Source organism: Camarhynchus parvulus, chromosome 20 (assembly GCF_901933205.1).
Source record: "Camarhynchus parvulus chromosome 20, STF_HiC, whole genome shotgun sequence".
Classification (NCBI taxonomy): Eukaryota; Metazoa; Chordata; class Aves; order Passeriformes; family Thraupidae; genus Camarhynchus; species Camarhynchus parvulus.
The window spans coordinates 11,140,213-11,167,187 of NC_044590.1; the positions used below are offsets into that span (position 1 = coordinate 11,140,213).

The 26,975-nt window shown below is 43.3% G+C and overlaps 1 protein-coding gene across 5 annotated transcripts in view; it reads right to left on the minus strand.

Moving 5' to 3' along the window:
- The window catches only part of PTPRT (protein tyrosine phosphatase receptor type T), a 483,857-nt gene that overhangs the window by 116,426 nt on the left and 340,456 nt on the right, over window positions 1-26,975 (minus strand). For all 5 annotated transcript variants that reach the window (XM_030963017.1, XM_030963016.1, XM_030963015.1 and 2 more), the window contains exons 10-11: window positions 13,978-14,179; window positions 9,870-9,972 (exon numbers count right to left, since the gene is read on the minus strand). In XM_030963017.1, coding sequence (XP_030818877.1) covers window positions 9,870-9,972; window positions 13,978-14,179 — 305 coding nt within the window. The remainder of the gene's footprint in view (window positions 1-9,869; window positions 9,973-13,977; window positions 14,180-26,975) is intronic.

Here is a 26,975-nt window from a genome sequence, read left to right on the forward strand (position 1 = left end):
CACAACAGCCCCTGTCCACAGCAAACATCAATGTGATGACATGCACAAAACCTAAGGAACTGTTCAGAACACAGCTGTATTCACTGACCATAAAGAAGGATTTCTGTACTTAAAGGGCCATTTTCCCCAGCTGGATCATTTGCCCTAATAAAAGATGCAATTCACACTTGCAGAAAGACCATCCCCAGCCCACCAGAACACTGCTCCTGCATCTGTTTATTTGTAAATGTGTCATATAACTTGTACTCTCTTAGATGCTTTAAGTTCTCTATTTAATCTTCCGGAAAGTAAAAAATTAAAAAATTGAAAAAAAAATAATAAATAAAAAAAGAACCAGAGGGCATTTCAAAGCTCTGTGTTCCATTATCTCGGCCATCTCCATAAGCCTGACCTGGCTTGCAACCCAGATTAGCCATAATAGCTGCTGCTCCCTGGTGCAATTGGCCCAGTCTTTGCCTTAATAAAAGATGCAATTCAGACTTGCAGAAAGACCATCCTCAGCCCACCAGAACACTGCTCCTGCAACTGTTTACTTGTACTCTCTTAAATGCTTTAAATTCTCTATTTAATCTTCTGGAAAGTAAGAAAAAAAAATTAATTAAAAATATGAAAAAAAAACCTAAAAAAAGAACCAGAGGGCATTTCAAAGCTCTGTGTTCCATTATCTCAGCCATCTCCATAAGCCTGACCTGGCTTGCAACCCAGATTAGCCATAATAGCTGCTGCTCCCTGGTGCAACTGGCCCAGTCCCTCTCTCCAGCTCAATGCTGTTTTCTGCAGGCAGATTAGAGATAATGAGTGCAGACAGATACAGCTTTCACTGCAACAGGAGCTGATGTGAGCGGCTTTGGAGGTGTCTCTTCCCTCCTGAGCCACCTGCCATCTGTTTAATCTACAAAAAAAAAGCCAAACCCCACCTCTGTTTTGTTAATGTTGCTTTGTATTAGACAGGCATCGCTGACTGAGGTCCTGTCATCCTCAGCAAGTGCTGGTTTAACACCAGGAGGATTTTTCAAGGACAAGAAGAGCCAAAGAGGTTCTTGAACAACCTGCAGGGCAAGGAGAGACCATGGCAAACCCTTACTGGGGCTGTCCAGCACCTTCTGCCAGGCCCTCCATAAAAGCAACAGCTTGAACAAGAGGATGGGGGTATTTGCATATATTCTCAGTCAGAATTAATTTGGGTTTTTCCAATGGCTTCCATCAAATTAGGTTGATTTGGATGCAGAATTAATCTAGCTGGGAATTCAAGCTTCCTCTGCCTTTTCCACAGCCACAGCTACCATGCAGGGAAAACCCACACAGAAGAATATGATGTTTTTCTTAAGACAGAACACTAGAAAACACTAGAAACATAATTTTATTGAGGTCATGTCTGTTTGGATATTTTTTAAATTAAGAGACTAAGAAAAACACTAGGAAAAAAGAGAGAACCTGCTCTGTTTACAACCTTCTGATAAAGTGCATTACTCAACTACTCCCACTCCTGTGGTCAATGTGCAATGATGATGAGCTCTCCTGGGGAAGGCTAGCACAGATTTTCAGCACCTGAAGCTGCAGGAGTAGCCACCAGCTCTTTTCCACCTTTTCTAGACGTGTTTTGTTTTCAGAAAGTGCAAAACTGCCATGCTTCTGATACCAGGGAGAAATCTAAAATGGTGCCTTCACTACAAGATCTCCTGCCCCAGAATGAAGGGAAATTGAGGATAGAGGGAGTGGGAAAATCCCAACTTCTCTGCAGCAATTCATCCATAAACACCTCCCACCCCCACCACAGTGGGAATGGGGTGGATTTAAACGTTAGGAGATTGTGTCTGACAATCCTGTAGTCCACCAACTCCCTTCAAAACCGAGAGTATTTTTTACAAAAGAGCAAACATTGCATATAGGCTGTGTCCTTTGGCAGAAAAAAGCCCTCAACTTGCATCAACATCAGCTCCTGCAGCTCCTCAGGGACCTGTCAAGGTGAGCCACAAGGGAAATTGGCATTTCCTCCTCTTTTACTGTTTGACTTTCCCAGCAGAAATACTCTGCCTCTCTCCTTGCCTTCCCCTTTTGCACCATGACTGCTCTGAGTGACACCAGCCCTATTTCCCCTTCCTTTTGCACTGGAAGCAAATCCTTCACCCTTCCTGGCTCTGCCTTTTGCTGCAGAGGTTTATTCCTGAGAATTGTCTGGCTGCATTTATGATAATCCCTTCATTCCATCTGCATCCCGCGCACTGGTGCAGCAACCCCATTTTCTAGTTCCAAGAAATTATGCATTCATTATGGAGGAAATTAACACCTCAAAGCAAACTATAATTAGGAATTCTTCAATTCAGTTTATGCTTTTTCAATTAGGCCCTCTATAATTTTAATCACGGGAGCATTACCATGTTTCCTGAATTTATATACCTGGAGTATAATTAAATCCTGCAATGCCTTAGTCTGCAACAGCAAAGCAGAGCATGCTCATCTTCTCTTTTGTTGTGTTTTTCTGTTGTTATAGACACACCAAGGGGCACCTGCCTGTGGGAACATGTGCAGCAGAGAAGGAAGGGCCACTTGTCCTCTGAACTCAGCACCCTCACCCTGGGACAGGCACTGCTCCTGAGTGGAGGACAACTGCCAGGGATTTGTGCTCAGACTCACCCCATTCCATTCTAAGTGCCTGAAGGAGCTGCTTCAATTAAGTAAATCATCCTTGATGATGATCCTCCAAAAGAGCCAAGGTCCTTCCTGTGGGCTTCCCACCCCTGAGCAGCTGTGGCCGGCTCAGCTCGTTCCATTGAAGGGTCTGAGCCAAAAGCTCTCACAGGCTTGGCACTGGGACACCTCCTGAAGTCAGAGTTTCTGATTTTTGAAGTATTTTGTGTTGTTTTGTTATTACCCTTTCATTCTGTGATAACAAGAAGGGGCACAGTGGCTCTGAGAGCTCTGGAGCAAAGAATGTCTTGGGAAAAGGAACCCTCAAACTGGAACCATGGGTATTTTCTCCTGTTCCCTCATCTAATGGGGTGACAGGTTGATGTGAGGAGATGGTCATCAATTTCTTAATATCAGCCCAAAGCTCAGAATTCATTAACCTGTTGGTTGCTGGAATTAAATCTGGCAGTTCATGTAGTCAGCATAAAAAATTTATGCAAAAAAAAACCAAAACAACTCCTTTCTCCTACTCAGCATCCTCAGGTCTTCACAACACTAAAAACTGTTAGCAGAAGTTTCCCTGTAGCACTAATAAAATGCTGCTTGGCACCAAAGAATTTGCTCCACGTGTAATTTGATTGTTAAAATGTTATCATTCAAATAGACACCAATTTTATGGCTTTCCTCTCCCACTTCTGCCCACTGCCAAAGCTCCCTGTGGAATGGTCAAAGACACAGCAGGTCACCCAGGCTGTAAAAATGGCCATGGTCTGGATGGCTGAAAAATGGTAAAAGGCAGATTTGTCCCCTTTAGGGGGCTGAATTTCAATTGCACATTGTGCTGATCCAGTAGGAAAATGCATTTCCTGTACCAGATGAGAAAATTGACCAAAAATGCTCTTTAGCATCACTTTTTGGGACTCACACCTGAATCTTTAAGCCTTTATTCAATGAATTCTGCCATGTTACACAAAAGATTAAATATTCCTTCCTCATACTTATGGTTGTACCTTACACATCTGTATCTCCATTTTGCTTTTCTCTTGATACAATAAACAAAGCACCTCTAATATTCATAATAATTTCAAGTATTTAATGCTTTTCACCCAAATTCTCAATTTCTTTCTCTCACATTCACACACAGTTGAAGAAAATGTAGATCTGGTTTATCTCTAACAAGAAACTTCTTTATATACCTCCAAATTCTTAACTAAATTGAAGGCAGAGTGTCAGGCAGGAGAAACTCAGCTTGAATGATTTCAGAACAATATCCCTGAGGTATATTATAGGAGATGTTAATTAACACAGATAATTTGGCTTATAATATCAGAAGCCTAGATTGATAATCTCATTTCTCATTAAATACTACAAAATTAAAAGATGACATTAAATACGACAAAATTAAAAGTGACGACTGCTTGCCCTGTATTGAATCAACTCATGTGATGCAGACATTTAAACAGGAGCCCAGAAAAAGCAGACCAGGAATTTTCTTTTCCAAGTACTAAGAATGTACCTTTCAAGGGAATCTAACTTTCTGTATTACCCAAGGGCATGATAATTTCACCCTTAGCACCCTTTTTATTGTTTTGCTGCTCCTTCACTCTAGTCTTTATTTTCACATACAAGGTTCTCTATGTAGGAGTTTTAAGAATTAGAAACTGCCACCCTTTTCTGGCGTTAATGAATCAATTATCAGCATAACTGCCTGAGGCAGGCTCATGTGATGCCACTAAGAAGCTGCAAAGCAGAGATCTGAGCAGCACTGCTCCCTCTGTACAGTGGAGATCTACAAACCAAAGTCATCAGTGGAAAAGCTAAACAAAAGCACCAGCAGATATTGTGAATTTAAGAGTTTCTCCACCACAGAATCAAGTCACTGGGCTTGCAAACCATTCCTTTGTAAGGGCGGGAAGAACTACTGTGCAGTAAAGGCAAAATCAGACCAAGGATGCAGGGAGAGGGATGCAGGAAAGGCAGGCTCAGGATGAACACGTAATGCCCAAAATCACAGAAAATAAATTACCTGGAGATTAAATTTCAAGTCTATGGCTCCAAATCTTCTCCATTTTTACTTTGCTGCTGATAGAAGGACAAGTTCTAGCTACTTTCAGTTCTCTAATATAAGATGGAAGCAATGGCATGGCCCTTCCTTCCAGGAAAGTTTTATTCATTATTGCTTGTAGGAATACTAAGTGCACAGATACATCCAACAGGATTTTTTCCTGGGAGAATAGTTTGAGTATAAAACCATAAAAAACTCACTGTTCCTAGGTGTTTTGTAAATAACAATACAGCTGTCTTCTCTTAAATTTTTTAGCATCATGTATAACAAAATTTCCCTTTATTTCATGCTTGGAAGATCAATAATCAGATAATAACACTCAAGTGTAACATGGGGCTTGGTCTATAGAAATTAATTTTTCCTCCTGGCTGGCTGTTGATATGAAAATATTTATTTCACCTTTACTCAGTCCTTCTTAATATATTTTAAATATTTAAACTCTCTTCTCTTATTCAGATTTACGTATTTCCTTTAAGATGTAAATTAATAAACTGATCCATCTGTACCTGTGTGCTGGCAGCACACAAAAGATTATCACAGATTATTTACTGACACACCTCTGAGAACTGCAGGAAGAGAGACCAAATCCATATTGCTCCAACAAAAAAGTTTTCTATTTTCTGAACCCCACCCAAAAATAATTGCAGGCTCTTCTCGAACGTCCTTCTGTGGTGTCCTACAGCTCCAGCACACAGAGCAGGGTATTGACAAGGCAATCACACCTAAGGGGAGCATTTATCTAAGCTCTGAAATCCTCAGAACTAACACACGCTCTGGAAATTTGATTTTCTCCATAACAGTAGTATAGGTGGATTGACAGAACCAACTGCGTGTTAATGAAGCAGATGGACCTTCAAATATCCAGCACACAAAAAGCAGCCTGTGGACATGTCCTGCAGATAAAACCCCTCAGAGTGTTATTTCCAAGCTGGGAGTGGGGATATAAATGCTCAAATAGAGGTCTAAAGATGTCATATGTGAATAATCTATGAAGGACTAACTCAGCCCTCCTGACAATAACAGATTCAAAGGCAGAAATATCCTCAAAATCACATTGGAGGTTTTCAGGAAAGAGTTGTGGAGTAAAGATTGAGAACACTTGCATTCTTCCTTCCTCTTGTGAATGTATTATAGATGAATGTCAGCCTCCAGCAAATCAATCATAGCACCATTCACATGGTTTAGATTGATATATGAACACCTAAAAGTTATTTTTAAAGGGCAATGTGGAGTCAAACTCTGCAGGTTATGCCATGAAAAATAAAGGCAAAAATGAAACGCCTGTGCCACAAGGGAGAATATTTCTGCTTCCTGAGGCTTCACCTTTCTTTTGGCAATAGGACAAAATAGATCAAAGAATATCTAAGTTTATATTAATCCTATTAGGTTGCATGAAAGAGTCCTCATTGTTATCTATAGATCATTAACAACACCAAGTTCATGATCGTTACTTTTATAAACAGCCACATTTAAATTATTTATCATGAGCACTAGGGAACATCAGAAGTGTCTTAATGCTGAAAGTGACTTTGGATTTGGTGTAGCTCCATTTCAGATGAATGAAAATACAATTAATCTTATTTTAAATATCCTCCTGTATTATTCTGAAGATGTTCTTGCAGCCCATGCTCCATCTCTGTGCTACAGCAGAATGAAATAACTCAAGACCAAGTACAGACATTGCCTTACAGTCACACCCCTACATGTTCTCCAACTCACCATCCCCTGAACAGAAGAGGAAATATTAGAATAATTACTGTATATTAATTATTTTTCATCTTCCTGTCACCCTGATTTTTTAAGATTTTCTAAGCCTTCTGATGCTGACATTCTTGTAGCGAACTTTCTCACACAGTTTATGTAAATAACTCATTGTTTTGCATTCTTTTATGGAGGAGGAGAAAGCTGATGGACTGTTGGTTTGTCCAGTGTCATTGGAGAGGTGGCACTGTCACTCTCCAATCCACTGTCACTTTTGGAAAACTATAAATGTTGGAGTCAGAAAATGAACTTTCCTTTTTTCTTCACCTTGAGAACAGCGGTGCGCTTGCGTTCTTTTGTGTCCTGTAGAGACATCTTCCCAATTTGGAAGGACCATAATAAAAACTGGAGAGCTGCAGAGCAGAAACTGTCAAGTTGATGGGACAAGGGGTCAACCTATTCCTGCCCAGAGAAAGCTCTGAATAGCAGAGCTTTATAGGGAGGCGTGAGGGAAATCCACTTCAGACTCCTCCCAGGAGCTGCCCAGCCCCATCTGAGGCAGGCTGGGAGATGAAGGATCCAGGATCCATGGTCACATCCACCAGGGAGGCCAGGAGAAGGCTTCCCACCAGGATTTCCACTGGGCAGGACCCTCTGCACCATCTCACTGCTGGGCAGGGAGGCTGCTCAGCCCCTTGTCTCAAACCTGGGCTTGCCTTCATGCCTTCAGCAACTGGGCAGAGCATGGCATCCCACCAGGGGGGAATTCATGAGGGAAACAAGCCCCACACAACCAAAAAGTAGAACACCTAACCAGACAACAGCAAAGAGTATTTGATCTCAGCTGCATGAATAAAACATACTGAGGAGGAGAAAACACCTCGTTCTGATGTATGGTGGGTGCCAAAAGCAGTTCACAATAGGCTACTCTTGTCATTTCCTTCTGAGGGAATGGGACCCATTTCTGGAAATGGTATTTTGAGAGAATTTCACAAATGGTGCAGTGTGCAGATCAGACTGAAAGAAAAGGGAAGAGGATAGGAAAATTGAAGCTTGAAATAACTGGATTTATTAAGGTTAGCCTAAGAACAGTCTGGATGGTTCTATAGGGGAAGAATTCTGAGCTTGTCAGAGTTAATGAAAAGCTAAAATTCTCCCCAAGACTCCCTCCCCCCTTACTCCTCCTGCCCTTCTGCTTTTCATACACACATCTGTAAGTCAATGAAATGGACTCATTATAGGAAATAATTTTATCACTTAGATGTGGCATGTAAATATTGCACTTTCTGCAAACATGTGTAATAGGCTACGATGCAATTAAAGAAATCAGAGTGAATATTTATAAAAAATCTCTACCAATTTTAGGTACAGATGCATTTGCTGGAAAAGGCATTATTCACTGAATGCAGTTAAAGTGCAATAAATCGACTTTGAGAAAAATCACAAGACTTTTCAATAAAAAGACAAAATAGCAACACTGCTAAGACAGCAGGTGGTAAAACGAGATACAGGAATGTTCCCCCATATAAAGAAATAAAACAAAACAAAGCTGTGTGATTTTACTGCTCTTTTCCAGCAGAAAAAAACATCCCTAAAGGACTCTGAGAATAGGCTCCTAAATTTGCTCATATGGAGTACCAGAGATTGAAAGGCAAACATTGAAATATATTAGTCAGAAAAACCAGAGAAGGGATGGTGCTTAAAGAATGGATTTTTTTGTTTGTTTGTTTGAGCTGGTCAATGCAATTTGGGACCAAGCAACAACACAGCTGGGGGACCACCAGCTGATAGAGGGTATTTAATTAAATCCAGTAGTTTGCATCTGGAGCAATTTGCTCCTGAATACTTAGTGGCCATCCTTCCTGTCAGTGGCATACAGAAACCCAAAATGAAAGCAACCCATTATGAAAAGGGAAACTATGGTGTTTTTAAAATAACACCCATGGGAAAAACTTCAAGAAAAAATAACACCCATGGGAAAAACTTCTCCTGTGAAAACTGGAAGTAAAAGCTTGAAGATCCCACAGGGAGGTAATGAATACCTGCTGGACCCCTCTGCGAGGCAGGGGGTTTTTGTAAGTGATTCCAATTGCTGCTGTCAGCAGAGGAGCCTGGCAGGATGAGTGGCAGCAACAGGTAAGGCAGTGCGGGCTCAGAAGGGAAATTTGTCCATCTGTGCTGGTGCCTTGCACCAAACACAACTTCACTGAGATGGAAGAGAGTGATGAGTACAGGATTCCAAGTCAGGGAGAGACCTGCAGGTGAGTGTCCCACATCAGCACGTCACCATGGAGAGCAGGACCCAGCTCAGACAGGCAGCAAGGTTCCCTGCAAGGTGCCCACTCTATGCCATGGGTGCCTGGGCAGCTCCCTGCCCCTAAATGACCAGGGAAGGGATGGCACCCTGTACCTGGCACTGGTGAGGTCACACCTTGAGTCCTGGCTCCAGTTCTGCAATAAAAACCTTGAGGGGCTGGAGCATGTCCAGAGAAGGGAATGGAGCTGGGCAAGGGGCTGGAGACTCAGTCATGTGAGGAGCAGCTGGAGTTGTTTAACCTGGAGGAAAAAAGGCTCAGAGGGAACCTCCCCATTCTCCATAACTCCCTGACAGGAGGGGGCAGCCAGGGGGGAGTCAGGCTCTGCTCCCACAAGGGACAGAACAAGAGGAAACAGCCTCAAGCTGTGCCACGGGAGGTTCAGGTTGGACATCAGGAGGAATTTCTTCACAGGCATTGGAAGGGGCTGCCCAGAGAGGTGGTGGAGTCACCACCCCTGGAGGTGTTCAGGAAATGACTGCAGATGGCACTCAGTGCTCTGGGCTGGTTGATAAGGTGGTGAGTGGTGAAAGGTTGGACTCCATGGTTTTGGAGGTCTTTTCCAACCTTAACGATTCTGTGATCTGTAAATCCTCTACTTTGCAGCAGGATCTGCTTGCCTGTGCTAGCAAAGCCTCACTAAATCAAAATTCCTTTTTTCTGGGCTTCACTGCACAGCCTGCACAGCTGGATTACGAATGTGAGAAGTGTGTTAAATCCAGAAACTGAGCAAATACCTCCACAAGCATTAAAGGCAAGGCAGGCACTCCCAGAATAGTTACCAGCAGGCCTTGTTCACCATGGAAGAGGGGGCAGGATGGAGACCTGGAGCCTCCTCCACCCTCGTGTGGGGATGTTCAGTCTCCAGCTCCACATCCCGCTGTGCTCCAGCACTGCAAAGGCATCTGAAGTGATGCTGAGAGGGTAATAACCCCGACAGTGCCTGCAGCAATCCTTCCTGGAGGTTAACAGCGGGAGGCAAGGAGGCTGAAGCATTCATGAAAGGAGAGTGTGAAAAGCAGAATCAACAGCTGAGTTGGCCTTTTAGTCAGCGCCTGCTTTCGGCAGCTCCATTATCAGAGGAGAACGAGAGAGGAGTGAGGGAAGCCTGGGGAGGAAGGAGAGGAGGGAAGTGTGAAAAGAGAAGACAAAACACCCACCTGACAGGTGCTCCCCGGGACTGAGCAGGTTTCAGCATGACAGTGATGGTGGTGTCAGTCTCGTTGAGGGGAGAGTCCGTGTCGTACTCCGGCATGGACGGAGCTGCAGCAGAACAAAGAACAACTTCATTAGGCACCAGCCACTTCCCTCGGCAGAATGGTATATATAAAACGTTATATTAACATTTGCCAAATGAAATATCAAAATACTTCCCAGTGTTATGACCAGAATGATCAAAACTGCTTCAATATTTGTAAGAGCCAAACTGAGGGATGCAGGACTCCAGGGGCTCTCCAAAATGCAGTTTATTACATCCAAGAGGTTACAGCAGTCCAGGGTTGTGGGTGACAGAGCTGTGCCTACAGCTGTCAGCTCCAGCTGCAGGCAGGCCTGGAGACCCTTTGGTTTTGGTTACAATGCATTATTTACTTTTCTTTGCTGAGCATCTTCATACAGTAGAACCAATCTGTACCTAAACTATTATCTATAGCCTATCATAACTACTATAATTATCATATTCATGTTACTGTTCTCCAACCACTAAAAGTCAGTACATTACAGTTTAAGCTAGAAGTTGTTTTTCAGTTTTCTTGCAGTGGAAAATTCTGAGACCTTTTTTCTGCTTGCCACATTTGCTGACTTGTGTGCCTGTGCTTCCTTCTGCTTGGTAAAAACATCTTCTTGTTTGGGGTGGGTTTATCCTTTGCTCTAAGCCATAAAAACCCCTTCTAACCAACACACCCTTTGCCTCCTTGGTTATCCAGTAAGACTGGCTCAGCAATTCTTTTCTTCTATATCAAAACTTGCTTCCATCTCTATTCCTTCATCAGACTCTACATTCAAAAATCTTTCTGCTAAGCATCCATATTTGTGAGACTTTCTTGTCAAACTTTCATCCCTCACAACAAATATTTGTACATTCTTTTTCCATTCCAATTAAATGGGAATTGGACAATCTTCAAGATGGCTCTGGAAATCCCATCTTGAATTTTTAAGACTTAGTAAGGCCTTGAGGTGAGGAAAGGAACTGCATAGTCACTATAAAGAAACCCAACTTATTAGGATGAGTGAATCAGTGGCAGAGCTAAAAGTACCCCTGAATCCTGAATCTTTTTATCTGCTCTGGTCAGTAGATTTGCCCTCTCACATCTTAAGAGATTTTAATGCACAGACTTAAGCTATATCCCCTTGATTAGCTGGAGGGTGTGCTGGATAACACAAAAGATGAAAAGAGAGGAGCACAAATTAGCCAGGTTATTTTTGCACCCAAATCCAAGACACTTTAACCCTGGGGCAGTGCCCAGCCAGGGCAACCCCATCCCTGACATGTTCCCCCCAGCAATACAGAAACCCACTGGATAAAAACCCACTCAGCCAAACTCTAGTTTCTCCTTCTGCTTTGTCTCCTCTTAGGACCATTCCATGAAAGTAGGACAGCTTTCCTTAGGAAATATGTCTTAGGAATAGGAATATTTCACTTATTGCTTCTTCCTTCCCCAGGATCAGGCGTCTGTTTGGGACAAATTTTACTGCTGAAGACCTGAAGAGACCATGAGGTCAGAGCAGCACCAAATTTGTTCCAAAGATGCGTGTTTTGCTGAAATAACTTTAAAGTATAAAGCAAACAGAAGAATTCACACAAATTCACACAAGTTCATCTGTAGCTCACAAGGGCAAGCTGCATTGTGGGGGATCCCATATTTAATCCTCTCATAGTGATTTCCACTGTAATCCTGTTTACAATCAGGATTTTTATCTAAATGCCTGAAAACTGTCAAGAATGGGGGCTGCTATTATCAGCTCAGCTACTGGCTTCCCTGTCAATAAGCTGGAGATGCGTTCAGAGTGAATGTCAACTGCTTAAGAAGGATTTCTCTGGAATAAGGTGCTCTCCATCAAAGGGAAGCAGTGACTCTTTGAAAGGAGACATCCCCAGGGGTCTTCCAAACCAGAGGTCACTGGAGATCACAGAATGGTTTGGGTTGGAAGGGATCTTAAAGCTCATCTTGTTCCACCCCCTGCCATGGCAGGGACACCTCCCACTGTCCCAGGCTGCTCCAAGCCCTGTCCAACCTGGCCTTGGGCACTGCCAGGGATCCAGGGGCAGCCACAGCTGCTCTGGGCACCTGTGCCAGGGCCTGCCCACCCTCACAGGGAAGGATTTCTTCCTAACATCCAACCTGCCCTCTGTCAGGTTAAAACCATTCCCTTGTCCAAAGTCTCTCTCCAGCTCTCCTGGAGCCCCTTTGGGTACTACTGTACAAATCTGCATTAAGGTCACCCCAGAGCCTTCTCCCCTCCAGAGGAGCATCCGCAGCTCTCCCAGCCTGGCTCAGAGCAGAGGGGCTCCAGCCCTTGGAGCATCCCCGTGGCCTCCTCTGTACTCAATCCAACATCTCCATGTCCTGTGCGGAGCACCCCAGAGCTGGATGCAGAGCTCCAGGTGAGGTCTCACAAGGGTGGAGGAGAGGAGGAAAATCCCCTCCCTTAACCAGAAGGAATTGCAGAGCCCCTGCTCTGGCCAGAGGGGACGATGCTACAGCACAACTTAGTGCACCCATAGAAACAAATACACACACATTGCTGCAGCACAGGTGGCTTTTCATGTGGAAAAAATAAAATAAAATACAGCCTTACAAGGACATTCCTGTCAGAGTAAAAATCCTTCTTCTCCCTAATAACCTCAAGGCTGCCTTCTTAGAGCAAATTTAATGGTAATTTTCAAATTATTAGGAAAATGTATCAGAAATGTGACCACACAATGAGAGAATCTAATGTCAGAGACGACCCTCATGCTTGCATGGAGTATGTACCCACCTATTGCGAGCCAGATATTTGGGAGATGGGGGGTAAAAAAGTCAATAAACCAAGCTCAGTATGCATATCGTTGGCACTCATGCAGGCTGCTAACACAATTTGAGCACTCAGGGGATGATAAAATGCAAAGAAAGTGAAACAGAGGACAAAAGGCCCCGAAACCATTACTGTGGTTTTTTATTTCTCTGGTCACAAGGGAATGGAGCGCATGCTGTGCTGTGTCTTCACAGCAGGGCTGTAGAACCCCCCAACAGCCCATGGAGCTGTTTGGACACTTATTGGCTTTTACTTCAAGTGGTTTAGGGCTTGAGTGCTAAATGTGAGGGGTTCAAACCCTGAGCAGAGGGAGGAGATGTGCTTTGCTTCCTTAAAATTTACCCTGTCACTTACTGCTCACAACTTGCTATTATTAACTGATTTTGAAATAGGGCAGTGGAAAATCTATACTGTAGTGCAATCTTTTCTACAATAACCAGCCATAATTTCAAGCATTACCAGTGTCCTGAATGCTCCAGATGTGTATTTTGACTTTACTGAAAAAAAATGTTAAAATAGTCCAAAAAAAGCAGCTTTTCTCTCTGTTAGAAAACCTATTTTAAAAATCTATTTTAGTGCTATCAACTAAATGTTAAAATCCACATATATCTGCCCAATATCACCACTACAGTCCATTTTTTTATAACTGCCCTGTTTCCCCTTTTTTTTCACACCTTTTTGCCATTTCCTCCTTATTTTAGTGCCTTTCATATTCTTATGTGCCTCAAGCCCTCTCTCTGATCTTACCCATCTAAAAATCCAAGAAAAAACAGCTTTCGTCCCTTATTTTTAGTCTCTTTGCACTATTAAGTCCATTACTTCATTACATCCACTTTGGTACATCCTGAAAATAAAAACCACATAACAGAAGGAGTTTCCCCAGCCAGCCAGATAATGCTCACAATAATTACTATAAAAGTAGTTCATTTGTGCAACTAATGATGATTCTCATTTCAAATGCTCCACAGATATCCAGGGATACTTAGGACACCCACAAATTAACCCCTGTAATTGTAACCCAAACCAAGGTCTGTGGCTGTTTCAAAACTCTGCCCAATGAAACCTGGAGAGATATTAAGCTGAGTATTTTTAATATATATTTATATTTTTAATGTATAAATATATATACTTTTAATATATGTTTAATATTTAATATATATTTAATATATTTATAATTTTATGCATCAGCTTTGAGTCTAAAGCACAAAGCCCCAGTTTTTTGGGGTTTTTTTTTCTTCGTCTCCAAAGCAGTACCTGAAATCTTGGTTGCAATCCTGGTGGTGATGGGTGGCCCAAAGCCCTTGACTGTGCTGGCTTTGATGGTGAATGAGTAGGTGGTGCCTGGGTACAACCCCACAAAGAGGTGATGGGTTTCATTCCGCAGCTTGAAGACTTTCCCTCTCTGGCTGGACAGGTCAGCACTGGGATCCAGAGACCCAACGGCCTTGTACGTGATCTGCAAATGAAGAGCAAGGACAGGAGGTGATCAGGGGCCTTCTGCACGTGGCCTCTCCCTGCTCTGTCACCTCTCCAGGCTGAACTGCAAACACAAGGAATTATTTCAGGGTCATTTCCATAACTCCCACAAGCCATTTTGCATTTGGGCGCTGTCAAACCAACGTGACAATTTTTTCAAGGTTTTACTTGGGGAAAAACTAATTTCCTCTCTCAGCTAATGCCTCAGCATGTGCTGACTTACAACAAAAGATGTAAAGAGTTGTTTTATGTTCCCAAGTGTCACTATAGGACATGACATGACATTACATGACATGGACACGCAGCTCTCTCAAGGTAAAAACAGAATTTTTAATTTCTGACTCCAACATGTATAGATTTCCAAAAGTGACAGTGGATTGGTGTCACAGACACGTTTTATGAAAAATCCTTTCCTTAGGATTTTTTCTCCTGAGAAGCTGAGAGGCCTCAGGAACAAAATGTAAACAATAATTATCTGCTGCTGTGGAATGCAACAGGTGCATCTGTGATTGGTCCATGTGGTTGTTTTTAATTAATGACCAATCACAGTCCAGCTGTCTCAGACTCTCAGTCAGTCACAAGATTTTATTATCATTCCATTCTCTCCTTTCCTTGCAAAGCTTCTGATGAAATCCTTTCTTCTATTCTTTTAGCATAGTTTTAATATAATATATCATAAAATAATAAATCAAGCCTTCTGAAACATGGAGTCAGATCCGCATCTCTTCCCTCTGTAAACACCACCACAGATTGGAGGGTGACAGTGCCACCTCTCCAATGACACTGGACAAACCAACAGTCCATCAAATTTCTCCTCCTCCATAAAAGAATACAAAACAATGAGTTATTTACAGAAAGTGAGTGAGAAAGTTCATTACAAGAATGTCAACATCAAAAGGCTTAGAAAAACTTCAAAAAATCAGGGCAACATCCAAGCTCAGAACTTCTGTCATCAAACCAGAGCACGCAGCATGGCCAGCAAGATTTTCATATGAGAATCACCCATGCAAGCCCCCACAGCTCATGAAAACCCTTACTGCAAACACGGATAAGTTTGCTTTGGCAAATCATCTCCTCAAAAGGCAGCTGAAAACAATGGAAGCCTTTTTCTGGCAGCAATAGCTTTGGAGGCCATTTCTTACAGAGAATATGCTGAACTGAAAAAATGTGTTTAAACGAAATAAAGATCACCACATCTTTAGACAAAAGCCCTTCTCTCTCTGTGGAAACCAGCTTCTGCTGTCCTTTCCCTGCCCTCATTCTGAGCCTCAGAGTGCAGATTTACACATGGCGCAGGGTCCGGTTTACATCTGGATGAAGCCAGGAAGGCTCCAGACCTGGAGGTGTGGGAATGTCCTCCCATTGACAGAGTGACAAAACAGTCCTTTGTCTGCAAAAAAAGGAAAAAAGCCCAGAACTTTCTCTTCTTGATTAGATAAAAATACATCTCATAGGATCTGGGGGAACCTCACCTCAAAACTTAAGGATAGTCAATTAGACAGGAGCCAAAAAGTCCCATCTGGGCAATTTACTAGAAAAAGAAGAGAAAAAAGAAACTAATGTTTTTTGTGAGGTGTTTTACTGGGGGCAGGGAACTCTTGCACCTGGCTTGGTTTTTCTCTTTAAAGAATTTTGTTATTTTGCCTTTTAATAAAACTTTTTTGTTTCCAACACTGCCACAGAAGCCATCCTGCTGATTTTCTGCCTTCTAAGGTCGCTGAGCTATCTTGGGTGTGAAATAGACCTCCAAGAGCTGATGAGACCTGGCTCAAGGAGACCGTATACCATGGAGGGATGTCTGGAGTACACCTGGAGCTGGTGCCAGCACACCTTGAAACCTGCCTGAGCTCAGCACGCTCACCCATGGCAACCCTCCTGATGTACAGACACTTCAAGGGAAACTCATGACTTATTTACCAGCCAATTCCTTGCCTGAGTTCCAAATTCAATCCCAAGGCAGCTCAATTTCAGCAGAGCTGTCAATATAATGTACCGTGCTCTGCTGCTCTCCTAACCTTTTTTGATATTATGGGATCCTCACTTATTTGTAATGAAACACTATGAATAAATCAATGTATGTTAATACATGAGGTCTTCAATTTTTTATTAAGGTCTCCACCAGAATCTAATTCCCAGCCTTTCTGAAAGAGCCTTTGAAAATCTTTAAGTCACTTGGTTTATGACAGGAGGAAAATGTTGCATTTTGAGGACAATAAATATCCAGTGCGTAAAAAGGGAGGCTTTAATAATAACAGGGTAAATAAGACACCAAGAGTGATGCTACTGACACCAGAGAAGGGTGAGAGCATGTGAATCCTGTTATTTGGACAGAGAAGAACATTTAGACAGAGCTGACATCCAAGATAAGGCAGTGTAACAGAGAAAGGGCATAAATGACACCAGCAACAAGAAAGTACAGAAGCAGAATTCTTAAAGGAATTATAATTAGACAGCTTGCAGGTGATTTCATTGAAAACCAGCTAATTTTCCCAGGAATTACAATCTGGGTTTAAATTTTTATTACATGCCAGACACCTGAGAAAGAGAGACCTCGGAGCATAATGGTTCTTAAAACAAACAAAAAATTAAAAACAGGAGGAAAATCTCTACACCCACTGCTTTTCCCTCAGGGAGTCAAGAACCAGCATGGCATGGGACAGTATTCTGAGAGTTCTTATTGCATCAAGGCACTTCAAGGCAAGGGAATTTGTAAGACCATTGGAATTAAATTGGGAAACAAATACTTAAATCAAGAGCCATGACCCTGTCCATGCCATAGCTAAAATCCAGAAAGAAAAATGCATTTAATTTAATGTTATGTAGGAATGAGCCAATGCAATCTTGTATGCTCTGATGGCACATCGAGAGCTAGAATAATAGAAATTCTATAAAACTACAAATGGAAATCAGCAAAATAGGAAATGGGGGAGAAGAAAAGGAACTTCCTACACCTGGGGCACTGAACAGCACATTCAGAGGATGCCCAGGTCAGGCAGTGGCCTATGCAAAATCAGTGGTATTTATTTCCAAGCACATTACACTGAAGGTTATAAATACAGTGAAAGATGCACTTGTCCTTGATCTCCATCCATATACATAAATTTATTTTGCTACATTCAGCAGTTCTATAATCATTACAGAAACAGTTATTTTTCCTTATTAAAAAAACCCCTATCCCCTTAAGGCAAAAAGAGCTACAAAAGCTTTCAAAAAGAAAAAACCTAAAGAAAAAAAACCCTCAGTGATTTAAAAACAAACAAACAAACCCAGGCTTTATTTTTCTGTTGACTGTAGCAGAGAATGAGTACAAGGGACCTTAAAACAACCTGGGTCAACTGACAAGTAGCAGAGAAGGAGGCAAGAGCACTTGAGACAATGTCCCCAATTTGATATTGTAGTGTGGGTCAATTTTCAGAGCAACTGCTCACTCAAATCAGACTTGAGGATTTCCCAGGGCTCTTTTCAGGATATATAAACTCCAGCAGAGAGATCTGTGGCACAGCCAAATGTGAGTTCACCTTTTCTGCAGCAGAGTCTCTTCCCAGTAGATATGGACCTTATTAAACCAGGTGGTGTGGGGACATTCAGAGCCACCCCTGTCCCCAAAACTGAACATTTGAACATTTGACTTTAACACATTAACAGTACCTGGATGCAGCACAGAGAATAGAAACACAGAGCAAAGCTGTGCATGTGTCCAGGGTCACCTGTAGCCATGATAATTTCTGAAAAATCCCTTTGCCAGGATTTTTCTCCTGAGAAGCTGAGAGGCTTCAGGAACAAAATGTAAACAATGATTGTCTGCTGCTGTGGAATGCAACAGGTGCATCTGTGATTGGTCCATGTTGGTTGTTTCTAATTAATGGCCAATCACAATCATCTGGCTTGGACTCTGAGAGTCACGAGCTTTTGTTATCATTCCATTCTTTTTCCTTTACTTGCTAGCCTTCTGATGAAATCCTTCCTTTTATTCTTTTAGTATAGTTTAATATATCATTTTAATATAGTATATGTCATAAAATAATAAACCAACCTTCTGAAACAAAGTCAGGTCCTCGTCTCTTCCCTCTTCCTGGGACCCCTGTAAACACCACAACAGTCACCCAGTCCAGCAGCAGAAATATTTATGGGCTGTTAAGTGCAAATGGTGTAGAAACAGCAACCAATTCTTGCTCTCATCAGGGTTGAGCTCTTCTCTGCTTCCCTCCAGGAGGGCTCTGAGTGACTGGAGTGGGCAGGAAAGGGCACAGAGCTCCTGCCAGGAGATCCCTGGGCTAAAGGTAACACACAGACCCTGCTAGGAGGGACCTTGGGCTAAAGGTAACCGTTCCAGATTGCAAGGCAAGATGTTTTCTATCACCATCTGTATGGCAGATTATCATTTGTCAAGTGGGCAGTTTGCCTTATCTCCCTCTTTGAGTGACCACAATCACTCCTCCCTCGGGAGGGGACACCGCTGATAACAGCCATTGAATGTCCCTGCATGACTGATAAGAACTACAGCATCCCATTGGGAGATGTGAGCCCAGAGGGAGGAGCCAAGCATTGCTACCTGGATATAATCTGGAGATTCTGGAACACCAGCACAGCTTCTGCACTGGATTTCCCAGAGGAACAGCAGCTGCCTCTGCCCCTGGATCTTCAGAGGCAGAGACTGCACCTTTCTCCAGGATCCCTGCTCCAGCAGAACCACCCCAACACTGCAGGAGGGCTGAGCCACAATTCCAATGGGACTGCTGCCAGCACCCTGACCCACAGGGTGTCAGGTTGGGTTCTGACTCCGGCAGTGTTGGTTTAGTTTACCGTATTGTTTATTTTATCCTTTTATTTTCTTCCCTATTCAAGAACTGTTATTCCTGCTCCCATAATTTTTGTTGCCTGAGAGCCCCTTAATTTAAAATTTATAGCATTTTGGGGGGGGTGGGGGGGGTGTGGTTTATATTTTCCATTTCAGGGGAGGCTCCTGCCTTCCTTAGCAGACTCCTGTCTTTCCAAACCGAGACAGTAACACACAGCCCCTGCCAGGAGAGCCTCCACCTCTGGGAGGACTCTCCTCACCACCACAAGCACCTGATGTTCTCCAGGCTGCCATTTATAAAACCAGGGCTTCTACACTCCTCTACACAACTGTTTGTGTGGCTGAGAAGCCTGTGGATTTCTGCCATTGCTGAGTGCTGCTGTTTAAGCAGCCAAACCCCAGGTGAAGCAGAGGAGGCAGCCCAGGAAACAGAGCTGTCCGCTTGGAAAAGAAGGCAAACTCTTCCAGCTCAGCAAAAAACAAACAAGCAACCAATCATTTTTCTCTTCCAAGTGAGCTACCTGCTGTTTCTTAGCTCTGAGTGCTGCCCTGAGTGTGGATCAACAGCTGAGAGCTCTGTCTCAGCCTTGTTCCTCTCTGGAGCTGCAGGCACAGTGACAGCAGCTGCCACTCCAGCTGCAGCCACAGCTGGAACTGCCAGCAGCGTGTCCTGGGGCTGGCCTGGCACACAGCCCTGCTCTGCCACCCTCCTCCAGCCAGCAGCAGCTCTAAGGCACTGGGATCTCCCCACTGGAATAACCCAGAAGTGCCACACTCCCTGGGTTTGTGTGTACCCATGTGTGAGAGAATTTCTCCTACAAAAATCAATGTATCACTTGGCTGTTCATTTCCATGTGTCCTCCACCAAATTATAACCAGGTACAAGGAAGGCACCAAGGAGTTTCCAGTCTTCTCAACTGATTTAACCTCAACTTTCTGAAGAAAGAGAAATTGCAGGGAATCAGAGAGTGAAAAATTTTCAAAAATGTCCTGGGGCTGGCCTGGCACACATCCCTGCTCTGCCACCCTCCTCCAAGCCAGCAGCAGCTCCAGGGCTTGGCACTGAGAACCCACGCCTGGAGTCACCCACGCCTGGAGTCACCCACGCCTGGAGTCACCCACGCCTGGAGTCACCCACGCCTGGAGTAACCCACGCCTGGAGTAACCACGCCTGGAGTAACCCACGCCTGGAGTAACCCACGCCTGGAGTCCTGAGGCTCAGAATGAGGGCAGGGAAAGGACAGCAGAAGTGAAGTGCCACACTCCTGTGTTTGTGTGCACCCATGGCCCTGGGTGGGAGGATTTCTCCTACAAAAATCAATGTATTGCTTCTGTGTTCATTTCCATGTGTCCTCCACCAAACTATAGCCAGGTACAAGGAAGGCACCAAGAAGTTTCCAGTCTTCTCCACTGATTTAAACTCATTTTTCTGAAGTAAGAGAAATTGCAGGGAATCAGAGAGTGAAAAATTTTTGAAAAATCGTGGAAATTTCCGACTCTGGAGTAATTTATAAAAGCACAAAAACATGTCTGGAGAAGAAATATGGCACTTCTCTGGAACAAGAAGGATGCTGGAAAAAACACCTGTCTTGTGGTTTGTATGCTGAATATTTATCTTAATTTCTTGTTCCAAGTGTCAAAGCATTTCATAACAAAACAAACAAGAGATTCTAATCTAAAAAAATAAGATGACTCAATCGCTTGAAAGCAGCTGTTCTAAATTATTTTAAAAAATCTATTTTAAATACAAGCTGAGCCATCTAATACTTCTGCATTAAAAAAAAAAGAAACATTATTGAAGTTTAAAAGCACAGACAAAAAACAAACCGAAAAATACCCAAAAATATACTTTAAAATATAATTCTGATTGGAAATATTGAAAATATTTATTTTCATTCTGATGCAAAATAAATGAAAATACAAAGATGAGGAAATTTCTCACAAGACTGAAACTCTATGGTCTCCCTGCAGGCCAGGCACTGTCCTAAGTGGAAAATTGGATTTGCTCTGCAAACTGGAATGTGTGTCCATGGTTTCCATAGGGAATGGAGAGTTTACACATCAGCTCCAGAGGAACTTGATTGTCTCAAGGAAAATTTTAGTGGCCAGCCCTGCTATGGATCTAAACACAGCAAAATCAAAAAAAGAAATACACATTAATAAATGCTAAATCTCCTTGGAGCCTCCTTCACTGCGTTAATTAAATGCTTCTCATACTGAAGCAATAAAAGCAGTAAATTTGAAAAAAATCAAAAAGGCAAGCAGTGAAGGAACTCGGAAGAATAAAGAACAGCAGTTTTCCCACCAGCAAAAAGAGAGGCAGAGCATTGAGCCTGGGGTTCTCCAGGTGGGCAGGAAGGATGGATTCAGGAGGTGCTCAGATGCTGAAATCCCCAGCAAAATTTGGTTACACAAGTCCAAATTCTTTGTAAAACATAAAACAGGCCAACAGTACAAGTTTGAGTCTACTGGAAACTATCAAAAAAGGCTTTATGGTTTAATGTCCAGGTGTTCAGTGATGCATAATTGCTGTGATAAACTGGAGAATAAAATAAGAAAAGATGAGCATAAAGGAGTAGGCTGGTGAACAAATTCACTCCTGGTTGTTATTTCAGCAACCAATTCCAGTGCACTCTAGTCCCCATTAACCAGGGGCACCCCCCTCTTATTCCATCTTTCTCTCTGTTTGTATCCATTAAAGCTCTGAATATTAACTCTTTTAAATCACTGAGCTATGGTAACAACCCCAGAGATGTAGATGTAATATTGAGAGCACAAGCACAGCTCTTCTCTCCTTCCCAGAGCCCAATTTAACACAATTTTCTGGGGAGATGTGAACACTTTGTTAACTGTCATCATCTGTGACTGCAGAACTTCTCTTACAAGGACATAAAACTTTCATGAGGAAGGGAGAAATGATTGCAGAGGTATTAACTAAACTAGGAAGCACAAGTTTATTTCCCACTGCAAGACAGAAAACACGTAATTTTAAAAATCACAAAAATAACCTGCTTGGATTTTTCAAAACTCCAGTGGTGAACAAGCAAATGCAAAAGTCTGGAGAATTTTTACTCCTTCTTCGGAAGGTGGAGGAAGAAAGTTCTTTGTCCTGTCCCTTCTAAATTAGAAATGCCAGCAAGAGTTGAAAATTGGAAGTTAAAAAAAAACCTATAGAAAAAAAAGGGTACCTATTGTTCAAAATGTGGTAATTAAACGGGGAAATAGACCATCAAGAGATGTGATTAATGAACTTTGGGTTTAGAAGTTCCTTTGGAAGAACCTATAAAGGCACGAGCATGAGGCCCTAAGCTTAATACAAGAACAAATTGTGATAAAGATCTCATCACTCCACTGTAATGGCCCTTCTTGCCCCACACTACTGAAATCCTCAGGGAACCCAGGATGGCTGTTCAGACACTCTTTAATCCTCTTAAATAAATAAATTAACAGGGCGGAATATTCTGCTCAAATCACAGCTGATAGATCCATTTAGCCTGCCCATACATTTGGTACATTTGAGTAAGATTTCACCCTGATGAATAACAGAGTTGTCAGGATTTTGTGTGTTCATAACCTTAAAACTGAGGACAGAACACTCCAATGTCTCAGGATTGAGAGCTTGCCTGTCAAGAGACAAAAAAAATGTTCATGTTTCTTCCACAGCAATTGATCCTGGTATGCAGACCACTTTACCTTATATCTTTTGCCATACAGAATTAATCAGCCCCAGTGAGCAGAATTTTGCTCTCTACAGCCATATCCACCATTAAACATTAGGACTTTAAGCTTCCCCTCTGATTTTAGCAATTGCAGCCTGTTTCAATGCAAATGGTAAGTACTGCTGTTAAATCACACACTACTTTGTGGGTACATTATACAACCTTATATCTATTTTGCATTTTAGTGACAGCCTGCATAGCAGTTTGGAGAAGGCATTTGAAACCTATAAATCCATTGCATTATTCCCCTACATTCCCAGTGATGTTTGATGTGCCTGTCTTTATAAAACAGCCTGTTCTGCCTCTCCACACCCCTCCTGCAACCTCTCCCATCTGGGGATGCTTTGGAGCTGACAGGTAGCTGCCCTAGCTCGCTCTACAGATAAAATAGGTTTTTTCCTCCCCTTTTTCACTCAGCAATGCCTCAAGACTAAAACAATCTCTTGCTATGGACAAGAGAGGAAGCAGGACAAGGAAGATGACACAGCCACTCCATGCATGAGTGTGCCAAGGTCAGGAGCAGGGTCTGCAGGGACACCCTCACTGCTGTCTGTCCCTTTATTGAGCTAGAAGAAAAGGCAGCTTTTCCTGACTTCTTGCTGCTTTTTGAACTCCCTCCTGCCTTGTGAAGCAAGACCTGGCATCAAGACCATTTTTATCCCTCAGTTCTTATCATACTGAGCAGCACACAGGGCACAAGGAGGGGAACTGCCCTGGGAATAAGGATCCCAGAGACTGTCACAGATGTCAGCTCCTCCAGCACTGCTCAGCAAGCAGGAGGCAGCCTGTCCATCCAACCAGAAAATCCCATTGTCTGCATATTCCTTCCCACACCAGGGCTGGGCTCAGCTTCCCCTGCCCTGTGGGACTGTGTCCTGCCACCAGGTCCCACCTGTCCCAGTGCTGACTGCCCTGCTCAGCTGATGGAAAAGCCTGGGACCAAACCCACTGAAACAGCAAAGCTGCTGCCATCCCAGAAAATTAAAGCTGCAAAACCAGCCCCAACTTTAATTTCTTTCTTATTTTAAAGTGGAGCATTCTGGAGAGGGACTTTTCACAAGGGCATGCAGTGATAGGGCAGGGGGAATGATTTAGGTTTGATATTGGGAAAAATCCTTTACTATAAGGGTGGAGTGGCACTGGCACGGGTTGCCCAGAGAGTTTGTGGACACACCATCCCTGGATGTGCATAAATCCAAAGCTGGACAAGGCTTGGAGCAACCAGGTCTAATGGAAGGTGCCCTGCCCATGGCAGAGGGAAGAATGAGATGAGCTTTAAGATCCCTTCCAACCCAAACTGTTCTGGGGTTCTAGAATTCTCATTTTGAGAATCACTTAGGTCCCAATTGCAAAATCCTGTCTGAAAATCCTGTCTGGAGTCACTTCTATTTACCCAGATGACACCCAGGCAGGCTCAGCTGTGAACAAGCCTGAGTTAGTGGTGTTTAAGAGCAGCTTTAGGAATGCTCAGTGTTCAGCTGCCAGAGCCAGCTCCAGTGCGCTCCCACCCCACACAGAGCAGAGCAGCTCTGTCAGTGCCAGGCTGTGCCCCTGCCCAGCACCTGCAGCCACCAGGAGCTTTCCCCTGTGCCACTTGCTTCAAATTCATAACAGAGCAGGCACAACACTTCACAAATAGATGAGGAAGAATTTTGTCACAGGCAAAAAGTGTGATTTTCCAGGGCTGGAAAACATTCTGCGATTCATAAGAGTGCAGAGATAAGGGAGGCAGGTATCAGCAGAGAGCTGGATGTGTTGCACAGGGTTCAGCACTGCAGATGGAAGGGAGGGGAAACCAACTGCAAGGCTTCATGATTGAAAACACCTCAGGAAACAATAGGCTATTTAGTTTTAAATCTTGCCTTACATATTCCACTCCACACTCTAATAAAGCCTACAGGAAAACTTCATTTTTCCCCGTATCCCAAAAATAAACACAAATCAACTGATGCATTCAAGTCTGACAGAAATATCCTTGAACTCAAAGTTACACAAACATAACCATTCATTTTCCTAGTTGCTGCCTCAGGGAAGCAGTGTTCCTCCAGCCAGGTGTTAAGATGCCACGTGCAAAGTGAGTTAACCATGAAAAGGACTTTATTCACAGTATGGTTTGGCTTGGAAGGGACCTTAAACATCATCTTGTTCCAAATCCACTGCAACGGGAAGGGGCACCTTCCACTAGACCAGGTTTTTATGATGGAAGAAAACCAGCTGTAGCTCAGGGTCTGCTGGAAATGCTTTATTTTTGAATTCAGCGTGTGCAGAAGGTGAAGACCTGAAGACATTCTACAGAACATCTCACTCACCATCACTTTGAGCACAAACCTTCCAGAAATTTCATAAGGCTTCTCCACAGTTCTTACCACACATAATTTATTCTCATGTGGTCAGCACTGAGTTTCCAAACCACATCTTTCTGAACATGAGTTCATATCATTCATAAGATACCCAACATCAAAAGCAGCTTCAGATTTCAATGGGAAGAACAGCAAGGAACAGCCATTCCCAACCACAGCCTTCCCTTCCTGCTCATTTGAGACCTGACAAGATCCATAAGATGCTTTTAAAATTATATATTTGTTACACAGATCATCCCAGCACCATCAGTGGTTCCTCCTCAGTCCCTGTTCAGCAGCCTGGGCCACACAAAGGTTTAATTGCTTCCTCCCCTGCAGTGGCAGCTCTGAGCAGCAGGGCTCAAGCTGGGTAAGGACAATCAGCACTTCTGAATGCAAACCCGGCAAGCCAACACCTTCTCCAGCCTGAAACTCACTGAGGAATGAAAATCAGCTCTTTTCTCCCCCTTGCTTGGGGTCACTCAGAACCACACATTCCCAGTTAAACAGCACTGCATGGGCACCTGATGCAATAGAGCAGTGAATTACATATCACAGAATGATGAGGTTGGAAGAGACCTCTAAGATCATCGAGTCCAACCTGTGCCCTAACACCTCAACTAGACCATAGCACCAAGTGCCATGTCCAGTCTTTTTTTAAACATCCAGAGATGGTGATTCCACCACCTCTCTGGGAAGAGCATTCCAGTACTTTGTCATTCTTACAGAGCCACTGCCTGCTGAACCCAAGAGCAAAAAGCAGGTACAGGTCTATAGGACAAAGCCCAGACTTGGGTTATCCTCCTTTTTCTGCAGAAATCCTCACTTTCAGGCATTAATCCTACATTTAATCTTGGCAAACTGCAGTTTCAGCAGACAATTAAAGATCATTTGCTTTCCAAAGGTGAAATATAATTGTGGCTTTTTATCATTTTAAGTAGCTACAGAGATTCTCCTCCTACAACAGAGATTCCACTCCAGGTTCCCAGGCACATGGAGACTGGCACAGTCCCCATCCTTCTTTACAGCATGACTTGCCACTTCCAGTTCTGAGGCTGCTATCAAGCAGAGTGCAAATCGTAAACAGCCAGGGCCCAGAATGGGGGATCTACATTTGATTTCAAGTTCAAAGCTGAGAGTGTCAGAGCTGGAGGACTCAGATCTGTGTTTTGCATCAAAGCATGCTAATATTTTGTCTAGCTCACCTCCATCTTCACATTCCAGCTCAAGCCTCACTTGGGTGTGAAAGATAAGGCACGAAGAACATAAGGAATCCCTTCTTTTCCACATATCAGAGCTGCTTGTTTTCTTGAAGGGAGCAGGAGAGAAGCATGATCCCTCTACAACACCCCACAGGCTGTGAAATGTAAGGAATGTAATCGTAGAGACTCAATTCAAAGAATCACAAAATGGTTTGGGTTGGGAGGGACCTTGAAGTTAATCCAGTGCCACCCCTGCCATGGGTAGGGACACCTTGCACTGTCCCAGGTTTCTCCAAGCCCTGTCCAGCCTGGCCTTGGGCACTGCCAGGGATCCAGGGGCAGCCACAGATTCTCTCAGTGACCAACTCCAGTGCTGCATCAACCTCTCAGCAAAGAATTTTTTCCTAATATCTAATCTGAATCTCTGCCCTCTTTCAGTTTAAAACCATTTTCCCTTGTCCTATCACTCCATGCCTTCACAAAGCCTCTCTCAAACTCTCCTATAGCCCTTTAGGTAATGGAAAGTGCTCTAAGGTCTCCTCAGAGCCTTTTATTCCTCCAGGCTGAGCCCTGGAGGGGGCTTTAGGGTCCTTTCCAACCCAAAGCATTCCAGGATTCTGTGAACATTCCTGCCCCTGTCACAGACTGCAGGTGATTAACAAAGCAGCAAAAGCAGCACGGAGTGGGCAAGTCACAGATTTAACCCCAAACCACGTGG